The sequence below is a fragment of the Euleptes europaea genome, chromosome 4 (genome assembly GCF_029931775.1).
Source record: "Euleptes europaea isolate rEulEur1 chromosome 4, rEulEur1.hap1, whole genome shotgun sequence".
Taxonomy (NCBI): domain Eukaryota; kingdom Metazoa; phylum Chordata; class Lepidosauria; order Squamata; family Sphaerodactylidae; genus Euleptes; species Euleptes europaea.
Genome location: NC_079315.1, coordinates 8872353 through 8888629, shown reverse-complemented (window position 1 = coordinate 8888629; position 16277 = coordinate 8872353). Strand labels below are relative to the sequence as shown.

The 16277-nt window shown below is 45.2% G+C and overlaps 1 protein-coding gene across 9 annotated transcripts in view; it reads right to left on the bottom strand.

Annotated features, from left to right (window-relative positions):
- Window positions 1–16277, bottom strand: part of ADGRL3 (adhesion G protein-coupled receptor L3) — a 496674-nt gene that overhangs the window by 110724 nt on the left and 369673 nt on the right. For all 9 annotated transcript variants that reach the window (XM_056849204.1, XM_056849205.1, XM_056849196.1 and 6 more), the window contains exons 16-17: window positions 15995–16061; window positions 10862–10953 (exon numbers count right to left, since the gene is read on the bottom strand). In XM_056849204.1, the coding sequence (XP_056705182.1) occupies window positions 10862–10953; window positions 15995–16061 (159 nt within the window). The remainder of the gene's footprint in view (window positions 1–10861; window positions 10954–15994; window positions 16062–16277) is intronic.

The window sequence follows — 16277 nt, the reverse complement described above, 5'->3', positions numbered from 1 at the left end:
AGACCAAGGCCCATCAAGTCCAGCAGTCTGTTCACACAGTGGCCGACCAGGTGCCTCCAGGGAGCCCACAAACAAGACGACAGCAGCAGCATGATCCTGCCTGTGTTCCACCGCACCTGATATAATAGGCATGCTCCTCTGATCCTGGAGATAATAGGTGTGCATCAGGACTAGTATCCATTTTGATAGCCATGAATACCCTTCTCCTCCATGAACATGTCCACTCCCCTCTTCAAGCCTTCCCAGTTGGCAGCCACCACCACATCCTGGGTCAGGGACTTCCACAGTTTAACTATCCGTTGGGTGAAGAAATACTTCCTTTTATCTGTTTAGAATCTCCCACCGTCCAGCTTCAGTAGATGACCCCGCATTCTGGTATTATGAGAGAGGGAGAAAAGCTTCTCCCTGCCTATACCATGCATGATTTTATAGATTTTTTTTTCATGTTTTCTTTCTAGTATTATGGCTAACTTGTCAGTCTGCCTATTGTTTCCAATTAGCTGTGTGGGAATCAGCTCACAATCTTTTCAGTCCACACACTATATCATACCCCATTAGAACAAAAGGAAGCCATTTATTAATAAAATACTAATTAGGAGTATGCACAAATTTTTTTCCAGTATTTTTTGGGTTCAAGTTTACCATACCTGGAAATTTTCAGGTTAATAAACCCAAACCTGAAAAATACTGTGAGGAAAAACTGGATCTTTCAGATCTGCCCCGCTGGCCTTCTCTATGCTTCGAAAAGGTATTTTTGTTTTGTTTTGTTTTTAAATGTGGAATATTGCTATGCAAACCCCTAATACAAATAGGCGTCCAATGACACCTTAATAGATAGCAAAATTCATTCCAGCACCAGGTTTTGCGACTCAGAGCTCACTTTGTCTGGCAAAATAAACTGACTCACAACAGTTTATGCAGGAATAAATTTTATTAATCTTTAAAGGGCCGCCGGAGCCCTGTTCGATTTTGCTGCAACAAAACTAACATGGGCGTCTCTCTGGAATTCTAAACTAAGAGCAATTCTTCTACGTAATGCAACTCTTGCATGACTTGAATTTTGGAACTGCACCGTTTGGTTTCCAATACACATTTTGAAAAGCAAATGGCAAAGCCTTTATAGAGAAGCAGAAAATAGCCTGCACCCTTGATTGTGGACTGTCACCCTGAGAACATACTCCTTACTTATGAGACCCTGAGGAAAAAGCTAAGGCTAAAAACTGATGACATTTACTGGGAATTAAGTCCCGCTGAACACAGTGGGACTTACTTCTAAGTAAACAAATATAGGATTAGCCACAAGCCCTGGAACTTCAGGATATATCGCGGGGCCTGGTAATCCCCCTTCCCCTGAAAAACTGAATGTCTCTCTTAAATTTTTAGTTCAGGGTTTCTTTCTTGATTGTCTAGCTTACCAGACTGGAATCTCAGCCAAAAAATAATACTGCCTCATCTACCCTGGAGAGACAGATGCATGACAGGCAGCCACTTGATCCCATTTTAGGAGTCTTGAACTATTAAATAAAACCCGCTTTAGTGCATTAAACTGTTGAATAAGGTAATTGTTGACTATTATAATTTGACTGTTACAGTACAAGGAGTCCCATGAAAGATTTAGGTGATACAGTGAGCATCAAACTGAAGATGTGTCAAGAATGCTATGCAATAGTGCAAAACTCCAAAGTGACTATGTGTGTGTGTGTGTTAAGTGCCGTCAAGTCGCTTCTGACTCATAGTGACCCTATGAATCATGTCCTCCAAAACATCCTATCCTTAACAGCCTTGCTCAGATATTGCAAATTGAGGGCCGTGGCTTCCTTTATAGAGTCAATCCATCTCTTGTTGGGTCTTCCTCTTTTCCTGCTGCCTTCAATTTTTCCTAGCACGATTGTCTTTTCCAGCGACTGGTGTCTTCTCATAATGTAACCAAAGTACAACAGCCTCAGTTTAGTCATTTTAGCTTCTAGGTCAGTTCAGGCTTGATTTGATCAATAACCCATTGATCTATAACCAGCTTCCTGGTTTCTATTGCCTTCTTCACAGTACCCTTCTCAGAGACAACCTTGAAGACCTTCCTCTCATTGGCTCCCCTCAGGTTTTCTGCATACTTTATACGGATGACTTCCTTGAGCTTTGTCTACAGACATGACAGTGGGCTTCCAGTCCCGCTTCCGGGTAAGGCTGTCAAGAGAACCAGCCCTTGGTGATGCTCATTCCACAGCCAACGGCAGCAGATGCTCCTGGTCAGTTCTGCATGGTGTATTGCGCATGAGTACGTAGTGAAGCAAAGTCCATTGATTAACGCTGAAACCTGCCTTTTCAGGAGCCTGCTCAGGAAAGCGATGATATCCTCTTCCAATAGGTGTGGAGGACCCCCTTCCAGGCAGTGGGTTAGATTCCACCATCCACAGCCTCAAGGATTGTGGGATCTTCTCTGCCCTCCCCTTCCCCCTAGAGCCATTTGTGATCCCAGGAAAAGTTAATCCTGGGATCAAGTGACTTGAGTATACTAATAGCTACATTGGTCGGGTGGCTGTCATGGGAAAGGGGCAAAATTGCTTCCTTCTCTTCCATCACGAGGAGGGCTCTGCTTGTACAGTAGGCAACATGGCCAGTCTCCCAAAGGAGCTTATAAGTGGTCCATCATTTATATCTCCAGCCCCAAGCACTGAAGGAGCATCTCTTGTACAAACAGTATCCTCAAAACTGTGGTCTGGGGAAATAGGTGTGCTTTGACATTGGTGGAGAAGGTCTATCTTTGAGTGAGGGTCGTGGACTTGAACACATGAACACATGAAGCTGCCTTATACTGAATCAGACCCTTGGTCCATCGAAGTCAGTATTGTCTACTCAGACTGGCAGTGGCTCTCCAGGGTCTCGGGCAGGGGTCTTTCACATCACCTACTTGCCTAGTCCCTTTAACTGGAGATACCTGGGATTGAACCTGGGACCTTCTGCATGGCAAGTAGATGCTCTACCCCTGAGCCACAGCCCCTCCCCACACATCCTTATCATGATTAGAGGTGCACACCAGGAGAAACAATTGCCCTTCCTTGCAGTTGACATTTGGTTGTTCCATAAGATCATTTGGTAATTTTTTAACACATTGGGATTAGATAATCAATGTTATTGAATGGTAGTTGATTCCAGCCATGATGTAAACAATGGAAGGGCTTTGTGTTTGACAAGCTCTCTAGATTAAAGATGAATCAAATTATGTTGTATGGGCAAAGCTATTTGCTATTTATTCTTCTATACCAGCAAGGAGGTGGTCTGTGAAGGAGGTTAGACAGTTGCGGCCTCAAAAGCTACAGAAGGAATAGCATCAAGTTACAGCCACTGCCTACCCTGGAATTTATTGCTCTCTCATGTCTTTATTAACCAGGTGAGGTTTTTATGTCAGGTTAAGTGATTTATACTGACATGTTATGTCAGCAACAGTGCAACAGTAAGACAATTAATTCATTGTTTCCTCAACCGAATGTATTATCTAAATTTCACTTTATTAAAATAGCTTTATGCGCTCATGACGTATGCTTAAAAATATCTCTTCTAATTCCAGAATGTAAAAATAAGCACAAAAAAAGTGATATGCACTTTCTTAATTCCGTTGTCAAACCACTCTTAATAAGTTTCTCCTGGATCCAACGGAAATCTACCTTCCTGTAACTTAAGCTCATTGTACCTAGCCCTGGAGCAGCAGAAAAAACAGATCTTTGCCCTTTTTCGTGTGACAGCCCTTCAGGTATTTGAAGAGCACAATCAATTATGTCTTCCCTGAGTCTTCGCTTCGCCCAACGTGCCCAATTTTTAAAAAAACCTTTCCTCATAGGAGCTGTCTGGAATTGGAACCAGAGTTCCAGAGGAGGTCTGACTAGCATGCAGTAGACTAGACTGATTACTTTGTGTGACCTGGACACCACCAATCTATTAATGCAGCCCAAAATTGCACTGGCCTTTTTTATTTTGATTTGCAACCATATCACACTGCCTTCTAACATATACACAGGTACCAAATTCAAGGTATAGCAAGAAAACTAGGGGAAGAAAAACCTTAACCCTATGAAACTAGACTAACAGTGCATTCCTGAGATTTGGCGGGCGTGGATGGTGGGGAGGTGGCACCGCCGCGCTGCCTCCTAAAACCATTCCCCGCATGCCGGAACTGCCTCCTAAAACCATTCCCCGCACACCGGAACACGAAACACCGGAACACAAAACGGGGCCTTTTCGCCCCATAGAGAAAAGAGAGGCTGTGCCTGCGCTCTTCTCTGCACGGGGCAAAAGGGGACAGGAAGCTGCCTAATGGCAACTCCTCCCCCCCCGGCCTGCCCCGGGAATGCCTTCCCGGACGCTGGGACGCCTCCTGGGACACCAGTGCGAGATTTTACGCCAGTGGGACGCCAGCAGAAGGCTCTGTCGGCATCCTGGGGTGGGGTTGCCATGCCGGCGCCCGGTGCCAGGCCTTCCCGTTGGCATTGGAGCCACTAACGCCGGCATAAGTTGCCTGGACGCCGGCGCAGGGGTCCCGGATGCCGGCGCAGCACCATCCCGGCCTCCCAAGGGTTTTCGCCTTTCAGGCTCAGGAATGCGCTGTAAGGTACCCAAAAAGTAAGGAATCAACACGAAGCCATGGCCTAATATTGATCCAAGTGATTTTGTGAATAATATACAGTAAATTTAGTACAGACACAAAAATAATATAAACAACTTGTATGTAGCCCTGTTCAAGCCTCTATGTATCTATGCTAAGCGTGCCAAATAAACATAAACACACACAATTACAATAGTGTGACAATGTATCCAAACCATATCGTGTTTGGTCTGAGCTGTGATATTGTTTGGATACATTGTTGTGCTGTTGTAATTTTGAGCGTTTCGGTTGTAAAGCCTTCTTCAGTGGTCTGCAAACATAAAATTATGAATACAATTATGTCATTCTACAACAGTGGTTCCCAACCTTTTTTTGACCAGGGACCACTAGGACTTTTTTGTTCGGTGCAGGGACCCCAAGGTTCAAAATAAAAATGCCGAGAATTTGAGAATAATCTTTAATCATAACTGTTAGTTAAACATTAAACTTAGAATAATATTTGAATATATATTTTTATAACAGAGAACTTTTAATTGAAAATATTAATTTATTATGGGTTTATAACTTTGTTTCGCGGACCTTAATTTAGTTCTCAGGGATCCCTGGGGGTCCACGGACCCCTGGTTGGGAACCAGTGTTCTACAAGAACCTAAATATATGTGAATATTACAATCTTTGTGACTGAGTAAATTGGGATTTGTAAAATTAAAAATGTACTCATACAAACTCCATCCAGGGTTGCCTATTTTCACTTCATACATCTTCATGACTGAGAGAATTTGAACAGAGTACTTCAGTAGATACAAAGAAGCCTAAATCTATAATAGGCAACCCTGGATGGAGTTTGTATGAGTGCATTTTTAATTTGACAAACACCCTTTTACTCAGTCACAAAGATTGTACTATTCACATATATTTAGGTCCTTGTAGAATGGCATAATTATATTCATAATTTTATGTTTGCAGACCACTGAAGAAGGCTTTACAACCGAAACACGTTTGGTCTAAGCTTTGGTATTTTTGTCTGGGTGTACTTCTGTGTTTATTCGTTTTGTAGGTTTCATATTCACACTGGATATACAGAGGCTTGAACAGGGCTAGAGGGAAGTTCTTTATTTCTGTACGTATTAAATCTTTTGTATATAATATAGCATTCATAAGATCACTTGTATCAACTTAAGCCCCATGGCGCATGTTGTTTCTTGACCTTAGGGTACCTTATTCTTGCTTATGAAGCCACCAATATGAGGTTGACATACTTTTTTTTATCCCAACTTGATCCTCTGGTGCTTAGGCATTTTATGAATTATGACGAGAGACTGGATATACATAAACTACCTGAAGCCAAATCCCGACAAGATGAAAGAATGACAGGTGGTGGACTGAATCCTGAGAAAATGAAATTGGTGAGAGTTGGCAGGCCCTGTGGTGGTGGGGAAGCTGGCCCTTCTATTTTAGTAGGGATTCAGCACCGTCTCCATCAATCAGGTAGGCAATCTTGGGATGTTCCTGGAAGTTCACATCACAGGAAAGCCTTTCACAAACTATACTAGGTGCGTAATCTGCACTCTTTTCTATCAGCTGGGGATCAGGTGACCATCATTCAACATGAGATCAGAAGAGCAAACAGACAAGAGAAAGATGACACCTTCTCATTCCACGTTCTCATTGGAGCGGCGGACTCTGATCTGGAGAACCGGGTTTGATTCCCCACTCCTCCACATGAGCGGTGGAGGCTAATCTGGTGATCTGGGTTGGTTTCCCCACTCCTACATGTGAAGTCAGGTGGGCGACCTTGGGCAAGTTACAGCTCTGTTAGAGCTCCCTCAACCCCACCTACCTCATGCGGTGTCTGCTGTGGGGAGGGGAAGGTGATTCTAAGCCGGTTTGAGTCTCCCTTAAGTGGTAGAGAAAGCTGGCATATAAAAACCAACTCTTCTTCTTCATCGTCCCTAAAATGTGAAAGGCAGATTCCTGTAGCCTCACTTTGTGTTGGGGCTGTGCAGGAAAGGGAGCAGGGTTGTTGACCTCATCAACCTTCACATGGTGGCAGTAGTCCAAACTGGGCTCCCTGCTTTATTATTAGCATTTTAAAGGAAAAATGTGTGTTTGTATAGGGCATTTATGTTAGCCAGATTAAACGTGATACCTTCTCAGGTAATGGGTGGTTGCTGTAAGAAGCTTCCTTACTTGAATTGATTATGCTTGTGTCAATTGGGGCAAACTGATACATCGGAGCATTGCCTTTTGGAATGTGCGTTTCACTCCGATATAAAAGAACTGTGGGTTTTGCTGTTTCTTCGAGGGGAGGAAAATATACCTACTGAAGAGAAACTGAGAGTGCTCCTAGCAGGCACTGAACACAAGACAAATTTGGATGTTGCAAATTCCCACCCCTTCCACACGTTACTGTTTTTTAACATTATCAGTGTGATACTACTCAAGACCACTGAGTCGAATGAGTAGTTTTCATTTAAGTAATAAAGAAATAAATGAATGTACAGAACAAATCTTTGAGGTTATAAGATCTCTTTTTGGAAAATAAAATAGCAAGCAGGAAAGCAGAGCAAACGGTTACAGATAATAAAGCAAAATGGAGCAAAGAAAATATTTAAAGCTGGTCACATTGCAAATAAAATCTGACTATTCAAACTTCGCCAAGATTGTCTATGGCTACCAAACGAACAGCTGTGATTGCTCCTGGTTAAGAAAGCTTCTCCTTGTTTGGATTGAAAGAAAATAACTTGCTTGTCTACCAGATTCTTCTTTTATGGATCAAAAACTCAACTTACTGATTCGTGCATTTTAGATCTGAAAGTACCACATTGAGTTTTGGGGTACTACTCCTCTCAAAGGCATCCTATGGAACTAATGTTTGAGGAACAAGAACTTCCACAATTACAACTAAAACTGTGCATGATTTATGGTCTCGATTGCATTCAAAGTCTCATTATTTTTGTTCTGCAGGGTTATTCCCCTTTCTCAATTAATTTTAAGGTTATTTTTAGGCCCTAAATTTAGGCTTGAAGAATAAGGTCTCTTCTCAGAATTTAACGTCCTAAATATATTTTTTCGTGAAAAGTTCCTCCTTGTGCCCAGAAAGTACCAACCGAATTATCTGAGCTGTAGTTCTTGTGCCAGGTGCAGATACGATTGGAAAAACCTACAAGCCATTTCCCAGAACTGTCTCTGCATGCTTCCTCTTCTCTAATATTTAGCTCCATTGAGCAAAGATTATTTATTTATTTGTTTATATTATTTCCCACACTCTATCCCGGCCGAAGCTGGGCTCCTAGCGGGTAACAACCATTAACACATAATACAATACCACAGCAAATATAGAAATTAATTTCAAATTCCAATTTAAAACCAAGTATTTCTGACATTAAAATCGAATTGGTGCCCCTTTATTGGCACACAGGTACAGGGCGAGCCCAGGGAAAAGCAATCAGGATCCTCGATAGAGAACTCAAAGGAGGTTGAAAGCAGGGGAAGGGAAGGCAGCTATGGTTAAAATAATTGTTGCCCTCAACCATAGGCCTGGTGGGACATCTCGGTCTTACAGGCCCTGCGGAACTGTATCCAATCCCACAGGGCCCTCGTCTCGCTGGAGAGCTCCACCAGGCTGGGGCCAGGAATGAGAAAGCCCTGGCCCTAGTTGAGGACAGACGGACACTTTTCAGGTTGGGGACAACCAGTAAGTTGGTATTGGCTGAGCGTAGTGCTCTCTGGGAGGTGTACCAGGAGATATGGTCCCGCAGATACTATGGTCCCAGACCGTTTAGGGATTATGGGGCAAGGACAAGCCAAAGTAATTCTAACATTTCTAATATGGAGGAAGGAGGCCATTCACCCCCACCCCCATGATGAGCTCTGTGATCTACCAATGATGTCATCTTTGCAGCCGGATTGGACAGAAAAATGGTGAGAATTTTCCAAAGTTTATGCCTGTTTATCTGTTAGAGGCGAAGCAAGAATGCCAGTTTGGTCTCAGGTCACGGTTAACCTTGCATGCAGCTGGATACTTTTAATGGTTCTTGTATGACTTGATTAAATTGTGTTTAATGGGAATGTGATGCTTTTCAATTATTACCCCCTGTGCCCTTCTTATGCATGGATTCCCTTTACATTTCCTGTTTAATGGTAACCATTGTTTTGACATACGAACTGACAAATTCTGGTAAGCTCTTGGCCTCCAAACCAGTATCAGAAAACCATGGTTTTTCACTCAGGTTTGGAGAGAAAGCGCTATCTGTACAGCTTGTCAATTCAAAATCATGGCAAAACTATGGGTAGTACAGAACAGGAAACCAGAGAGAGAGAGAAGCTTAGAGCAGCATGAAAGAAGGTAAATGGAGAAGAGAACCCACGTGCCCACACTTTCTTCTAGTCCTCCAAGCCAAGGTTTGGAGGGTTGTTTGAAGTACCGGTAATCCTTGATCCTGGCTTCCATATCACACATCTTTGACATAAAATTTAATCTATAGGTACCATGTCTATAAACTTATCAAATACCCCTTCTGCTTCAGTTTTCCTTCAAGGGAAAAAGACTTCTTCTGATCGAGAAAAGTCTCCCCTTGTGGGAAGAAGTGCTTTTGTTTTGGAAGAAGACTGGGTGGGAGAGAGTCACAGGATCCAACCCAATGACTTTCCAATCCAGTCTAAACATCGTTTTGCCTAGAAGAAGAGTTGGTTTTTATACCATGATTTTTTCTACCTTTAAGGAGTCTCAAACCGGCTTACAATCTCCTTCCCTTCCTTTCCCCACAACAGACACCTTGTGACACCTTGTGAGGTAGGCGGGGCTGAGAGAGTTTGGAGAGAACTGTGACTGGCCCAAGGTCACCTTACAGGCTTACTGTGGAGGAGTGGGGAAACCAACCCGCTTCTCCAGATTAGAGTCCCCCTCTCTTAGCCACGACACCACACTGGCTCCAGAGCAGATGAAGTCCCTCAAGCAAGCAAAGCAGAGTGCAGGGATTGGCATCACCCAAAGGCTGGGTCAGCCTTCGATCTCACTTGCCCTGAAAAAGAGCCCTGTCTACGTATTTTCCTGAAGTATTCCTAGATGACTCTATGCGTGGTGTAGTGGTTAAAAGCGGTGGTTTGGAGCGGTGGACTCTAATCTGGAGAACTGGGTTTGATTCCCCACTCCTCCACATGAGTGGCGGATGCTAATTTGGTGAACCGGGTTGGTTTCCCCACTTCTATACATGAAGCCAGCTGGGTGACCTTGGGCTAGTCACAGCTCTCTTAGAGCTCTCTCAGCCCCACCTACATCACAGGGTATCTGTTGTGGAGAGGGGAAGGGAAGGTGATTGCCAGCCAGTTTGATTCCTCTTTAAGTGGTAGAGAAAGTTGGCATATAAAAGCCAACTCTTCTTGTTATGAAAAAGAACCTACAGCTTTCTCTTCCAAGGATCTGCTTCCACTTTCAGTATCAACTATGTACACCTTGTGCCACAGAAGGACACAGGGTGGACAGGGACTTGAAAGTAGCCCTGGAGCAAGCTCAGTTAAGTGGTGATGCTGCCAGAAATGAAGAGGCCACTTGGCTTAGTTTGCTCCTTGCCGCTAGCAGCCCACCGGGGACTTTCCCAATAAATCAAAGGGCCTGTTTGCCCCTTAAACAAAACCCCCTGAATGCTTAATATGCCTATTTGGGGGCACCGGCTCTTTAAATCCCACTTCACCTTCTATATCAGGGGTGTCAAACTCAATTGTTATGAGAGCTGGATACGATGTAAATGTCAGGTTGGGCCAGCCCAGATCGAGACTGGGGGGGGGGTGCGCTGCCTCAACTGGCTCGCGGGCCGGATAAGAGCTCTCGAGGAGCCGGATCCAGCCCACGGGCCGTATGTTTGACACCCCTGTCTATATGGTCTTAAGAACACCTTCATATAGAGAAGAAGATGGATGAGGGTTGCATGAGAATGATACCATCACTGGAACAGGTCACATGGTCTTCCCTAGGAATTGCTTTGGCCAGACCTACGCCATTGGGTCAGCCATTCATTCACTCGTAGCTGCCAGTCAGGTGACTCCTCTTTACAAAAGAAAGCGGTTCCCACCCAGTGAGGGCAGCTTTAACGTCTGAAGAGTAACGTAACTGACAAAGGCCAATCACTCGTGAAAACTACTGGATCGTGAACGGATGAACACCCGTGCGCTCCTGCTCTTTCTGCCGTAATGGAACTATGGTACAGACTGTGCAAAGAGGAACACAGTTGGAACCCATTAGAGACAGGGGGTGAAAACATCACTTACTTGATATTGTCGAGGCACCCAGATTCAGGCTTCAATATGGCCGTATGATGGAACATTTTGTAAAGCGCGATCCCGAGGAAGATTACGTTAAGCTGGAATTTTTTTAAAAAGGGGAGAGTTAGACAGCAAGTTATTTATTTATCTATTTATTAAACCATTTATATCCTGCCATTCCTCTTGGTTCAAGGCAGCTTACAATAATAGTTAAAACACCCTCAGCTAAAACCAAAGTTAAAATAACAAGTCCAAAATCCCCCCGCCTCCCTTAAAAGAAGCCTGCTGTTCAAACCCCCTCAAAAGCTTGGGCAAACAGGCAGGCCTTTCTCGGTAGCTCTAGGAGTCTCCAGGAACACTTTGGTCAGAACTTCCGGTAAGTGCCCGAGGCCTTTTAAATATTTCTCCCCAGGACAACCCCCCCCTCCAATTTGGCTCCAGTTTCCACCCACTGGTCAGCTAACCATTGGCGGGCAAGAGCTCCAATTGGCTGGAGGTCTCCCACCATGAGTGGCCACATGGAACCCCTACTAAATTTGGAAGGTTGCCAGATCCCTCTTCGCCACCGGAGGGTTTTTTGGGGGGCGGAGCCTGAGGAGGGCGGGGTTTGGGGAGGGGAGGGACTTCAATGCCACAGAGTCCAATTGCCAAAGCAGCCATTTTCTCCAGGGGAACTGATCTCCGTCAGCTGGAGATCACTTGTAATAGGAGGAGATCTCCAGCTAGTACCTGGAGGTTGTAGTCAAAATTCGGCTGCAAGTGCTACTCGGGAGTTTAGAATTCAAGGTGCAAGCACCAGCAAAAGTAAACCTAAAATAAGGTAACTACAATACAAAATTGCTCTTAAAATGTATATTAAAGGTAATTACTAACAGGCACAACCTTGGTTGAGCAAACAGGAAATTTACAAAAGGTTCAAAGTGAATTCAATATAACAGCATACAATCTTTACACAAAGATAAATATAGGCAAAAGTGCTCAATGCATATCATAATTTCAAGTCCATGCAGGTAGATTGCAAAATTCAAGCAACGGAGACAAGACGTGGTGCAATGGAAATCCGGTATAATTCCATTTCATATGAAACTTTTTCAAGCTCTTAGTCCTTCCGTGCTAAGTTCATTCAATATATGAAGGAGTGTGCCTTCCTTGTATACATGGACGGCAAAGTAAGACATTTTTCACCGCAAACAAAACACAGTGAGAAATTAGGCCTTGCTCATTTTACAGACTTGCTTCAAAAAAACTTCTCTGGCATGGGAGCTTACAGAAAAGAATCCGCAGAAGGACACAAAGCCACCGAGTCAGATACACTGGTCTTAACAAGGGCTTTTATAGAAAAACAGATGTTTAAAAATCTGACATGTTGCTTTTTTTGGGGGGGGGGAGGTCTCTGTGGTGTATTATTTAATCCTGACTCTTCAGGCGCGGCGGTGACACCGGCATGCGGAACTCTGTGTGTGGCCGTTTTCAAAGGCGGAAGAACGGGATATACAGGAAAGAGAGCAATTGTTAAAAAAATCCACACTGCGACGGCGAGACAAAGCGCAGCCTGTTAAGTCTCGGTAAAGATACAAAAATACTCAGTCGCTCGAGACAGAGGAGGCTCGGGACGCCGAGTTCTCGGCGAGCCAGACGAGGAACAGAGTCATCACAACGGTGCCCCGGCTTTCATTCATTTACTCAGAGAGTTTCTGGAGGCGAGGGGCAATTTCTCATTAGTCAAGCAAGTTGTTTGCGGAGGCCCTTCCAAGCGGGGAAGAAAGCTGCTTAGTCTTTTGCCAGAATAAGGCGAGGGCACGGGCTTAGGATGCCCGGCTTCCCAAGGACGCTTGTCAGGAGGGCAAAAGGTGCCTACTCCAGCATACAGCTTACTCCCGAGGTGCATCATTAGTGCACACTGGCGCCTCTGCAGTGCCCGATTAATGGCACGCACCGCCAGCTGCACCACCTACCACCATACCATACCACTATACCATTCCATCTTTTTTTCTTTGTACACGGGAGCAGGGCTGACCCCTGCTGCAGCCGTCTTGCTTGTGGGCTCCCTGGAGGCGCCTGGTTGGCCCCTGTGTGAACAGCCTGCTGGACTTGATGAGCCTTGGTCTGATCCAGCATGGCCTTTCCTTACGTTCTTATGATGCAGACCTATTCTCTCCTGGATCAGAGGAGCAAGTTAATGATCCCTTGTGTCAAGAAATACTTTCTTTAATCTGTTTTGAATCTCTCCCCCTCCAGCTTCAGCAGATGACCCCGTGTTCTGGTATCAGGAGAGAGGGAAAAAATCTTCTCCCTGTCCACTCTCTCCAAACCATGCATAATTTTATAAACCTCTATCATGTCTCCCCTTAGCCGCCTTCTTTCCAAGCTAAACAGCCCTAAGCCTTTCAACTGCTCCTCATAGGGCAGTTGTTCTAGAACGTGGTCCAGAACAAGGCTGCGACATGCCTTCCTGGGATGAGCTCATTGTTTTGCTAGTCGGTCATCTGGTCCAGAGCAACCTGGTAGAGCAGGGGCGTCAAACATAAGGCCTGTGGGCCGGATCCGGCCCCTTGAGAGCTCTCATCTGGCCCGTGAGCCAGCTGAGGCAGCCACCCCCCCCATTCTCAATCTGGGCTGGCAAGGCATGACTCGGCCCCCACCAAGTGACATTTATGCCATAGAATCATAGAGTTGGATGTGACCACCAGGGTCATCTAGTCCAACCCCCTGCACAATGCAGGAAATTCCAAACTACCTCCCCCCGCACCCCAAGTGACCCCTACTCCATGCCCAGAAGATGGCCAAGGTCCCCTCCCTCTCATAATCTGCCTAAGGTCATAGAATCAGCATTGCTGACAGATGGCCATCTAGCCTCTGCTTAAAAACCTCCAGGGAAGGAGAGCCCACCACCTCCTGAGGAAGCTTGTTCCACTGAGAAAGCACTCAACTGTTAGAAAATTCTTCCTAATGTCTAGACAGAAACTCTTTTGATTTAATTTCAACCCGTTGATTCTGGTCCGACCTTCTGGGGCAACAGAAAGCAACTCGGCACCCTCCTCTATTAGACAGTCCTTCAAGTACCTGAAGATGGTTTTCATATCCCCTCTCAGTCTTCTCCTCTTCAGGCTAAACATACCCAGCTTGTCATATCCAACCCTTCTAATAAATGAGTTCGACACCCCTGTGGTAGAGTTCCAAGGTTTTTTTTGTTCCTATTCAAGACCCTTTGGACTTCATTCCACAGACAATTCTTAAAGCTATACGGAGATTTCTCCATGGGGCTAAGAGGTCTGGGCTAAAACCCCCCACCGATCTCAGCATTAAAGGGAAACCACATCTGTTCTGGCTTCAGACTGGTTGCCAGGATCTGACGGCTAAATAAACTATGCCTCATCATGCTTCATCATGCGCCAGTTCATCTTTCCAATCTCAAACGCTGTTGTCCGTTCTTCTACTCAACGTCTCATCCTATTCGGTAACATTTTGGCATGGTCGGATGCAACAGTGTAGATTCCCCAGATGAGATAGATGTGTACAGCAGAGACACTGTTAAGATACATCGGCTCTGCGAGGAATCATATCTTCCCCTTCTGAAGTGGGAAAGTGACCAAGATAGATTCCAATCTAACAGTTTCTCTGCATATTTGTTTATTTTAGTACAGTTTTACCCCGTCCTCCCCAACCCGAAGGTCAGGCTCAGAGCGGCTTACGTGATCCAAAATACAATAAAGCAATAAAACATTTTAAAATACAATTTAAAATACCGCTTAAAATAGCCCAGGAGCCCCGTGGCGCAGAGAGGTAAGCTGCAGTACTGCAGCCCAAGCTCTGCTCATGACCTGAGTTCGGTCCCAACGGAAGTTGGTTTCAGGTAGCGGGCTCAAGGTTGACTCAGCCTTCTATCCTTCCGAGGTTGGTAAAATGAGGACCCAGCTTGCTTGGGGATAAAGGGAAGATGACTGGGAAAGGCGCTGGCAAACCACCCCGCAAACAAAGTCTGCCTAGTAAATGTCGGGATGTGATGTCACCCCATGGGTCAGGAATGACCCGGTGCTTGCACAGGAGACCTTTACCTTTTTAAAATAGACCAGTTCAATCTAATAAATAGGACAATAATGCCCCCTGATGGCGCTAAAATTCTAAAAATAGCCATCTGCAGTCAGTAGATGAATCTGACCACCCCCATGATGGTATAAGCGGGGGTGAGGCTCTGCAGCAGGGGAGAAGGAAGGATTAGGGAGGCCAGTATTCATGAGAACCGTCACTTTCGGTAAGCCCAGTGGAATAGCTCCGACTTTCAGGCCCTGCGGATGATCCCGCAGGGCCCTGGTTTCACTAGGGAGGCTATTCCACCAGGCAGGGTCGGGGCCGAAAAAGCCCTGGCCCTGGTCGAGGCCAGCCGGATACTCCTTGGGCTGGGAATCACCAGTAAGTTGGTATTAGACGAACGTAAATTTATCCGGGGAACATGTCAGGAGAGGCGGTCCCGTAGATATGATAGTCCCAGCTCGTGTACGGCTTTAAAGGTCATAGTCAGCACCTTGAATCTGACCTGGTATTCCAGCTGGAACCAGTGCAGAGAAAAACACTTGCAGAGGAGCACAGGCGATGTATTCACATCACACTGCAAACTCCGCATGTCCCGTTGCGATGAAAAGGAGGGCAGAAACCTGCCTCTTTCCACCTATCTATAATTTTTGCAGGGGTTTTGCATTCAGACGAAACTTTCGTCATTGGTGTCCTTCCATTGGTGTCCTTCCCAAATCAAAAGAGTTTCCATCTAGACATTAGGAAGATGTTAGAGCAGTTCCTCAGTGGAACAGGCTTCCTCAGGAGGTGGTAAGCTCTCCTTCCCTGGAAGTTTTTAAGAAGAGGTTAGATGGCCATCCGTCAGCAATGCTGATTCTGTGACCTTAGGCAGATGATGAGAGGGAGGGCATCTTAGCAATCTTCTGGTCACTAGGGATGTGTGGGGGGAGATAGTTGTGAATTTCCTGCATTGTGCAGGGGGTTGGTCTTGATGACCCTGGTGGTCCCTTCCAACTCTACAATTCTATGAAATTAATCTATATATGTTGAAGAGAGACAAGATCATAAAGGTGGGTTTCAAATTAGGCTTCTGGTCCTCAACAAAACAGGGAAGTCAGGAACTCTTACCATAATTATCAAGGTTGCGGGTCCTATAAAACTCCAGATGAAGTAGGTGTCAAGTCGAAGCCAACATCTGTAACGGGAAAGCAGGAAAAGACGGCGTTCAGAGTCTGTGCATGGGGGCATATATCAACAGTGAGCGAGTGACAGAGAGAAATGGGAGCTGTACAGCATTCCACTAGGAGGCAGGAAATATTACGTGGCTTGTTCATTTAAAAGCTGAATTATGCGCTGGGTTTCTGACAGTGCTATTGATGGAGTGAGATAATTACCTCTGGAGGAAGCAGAA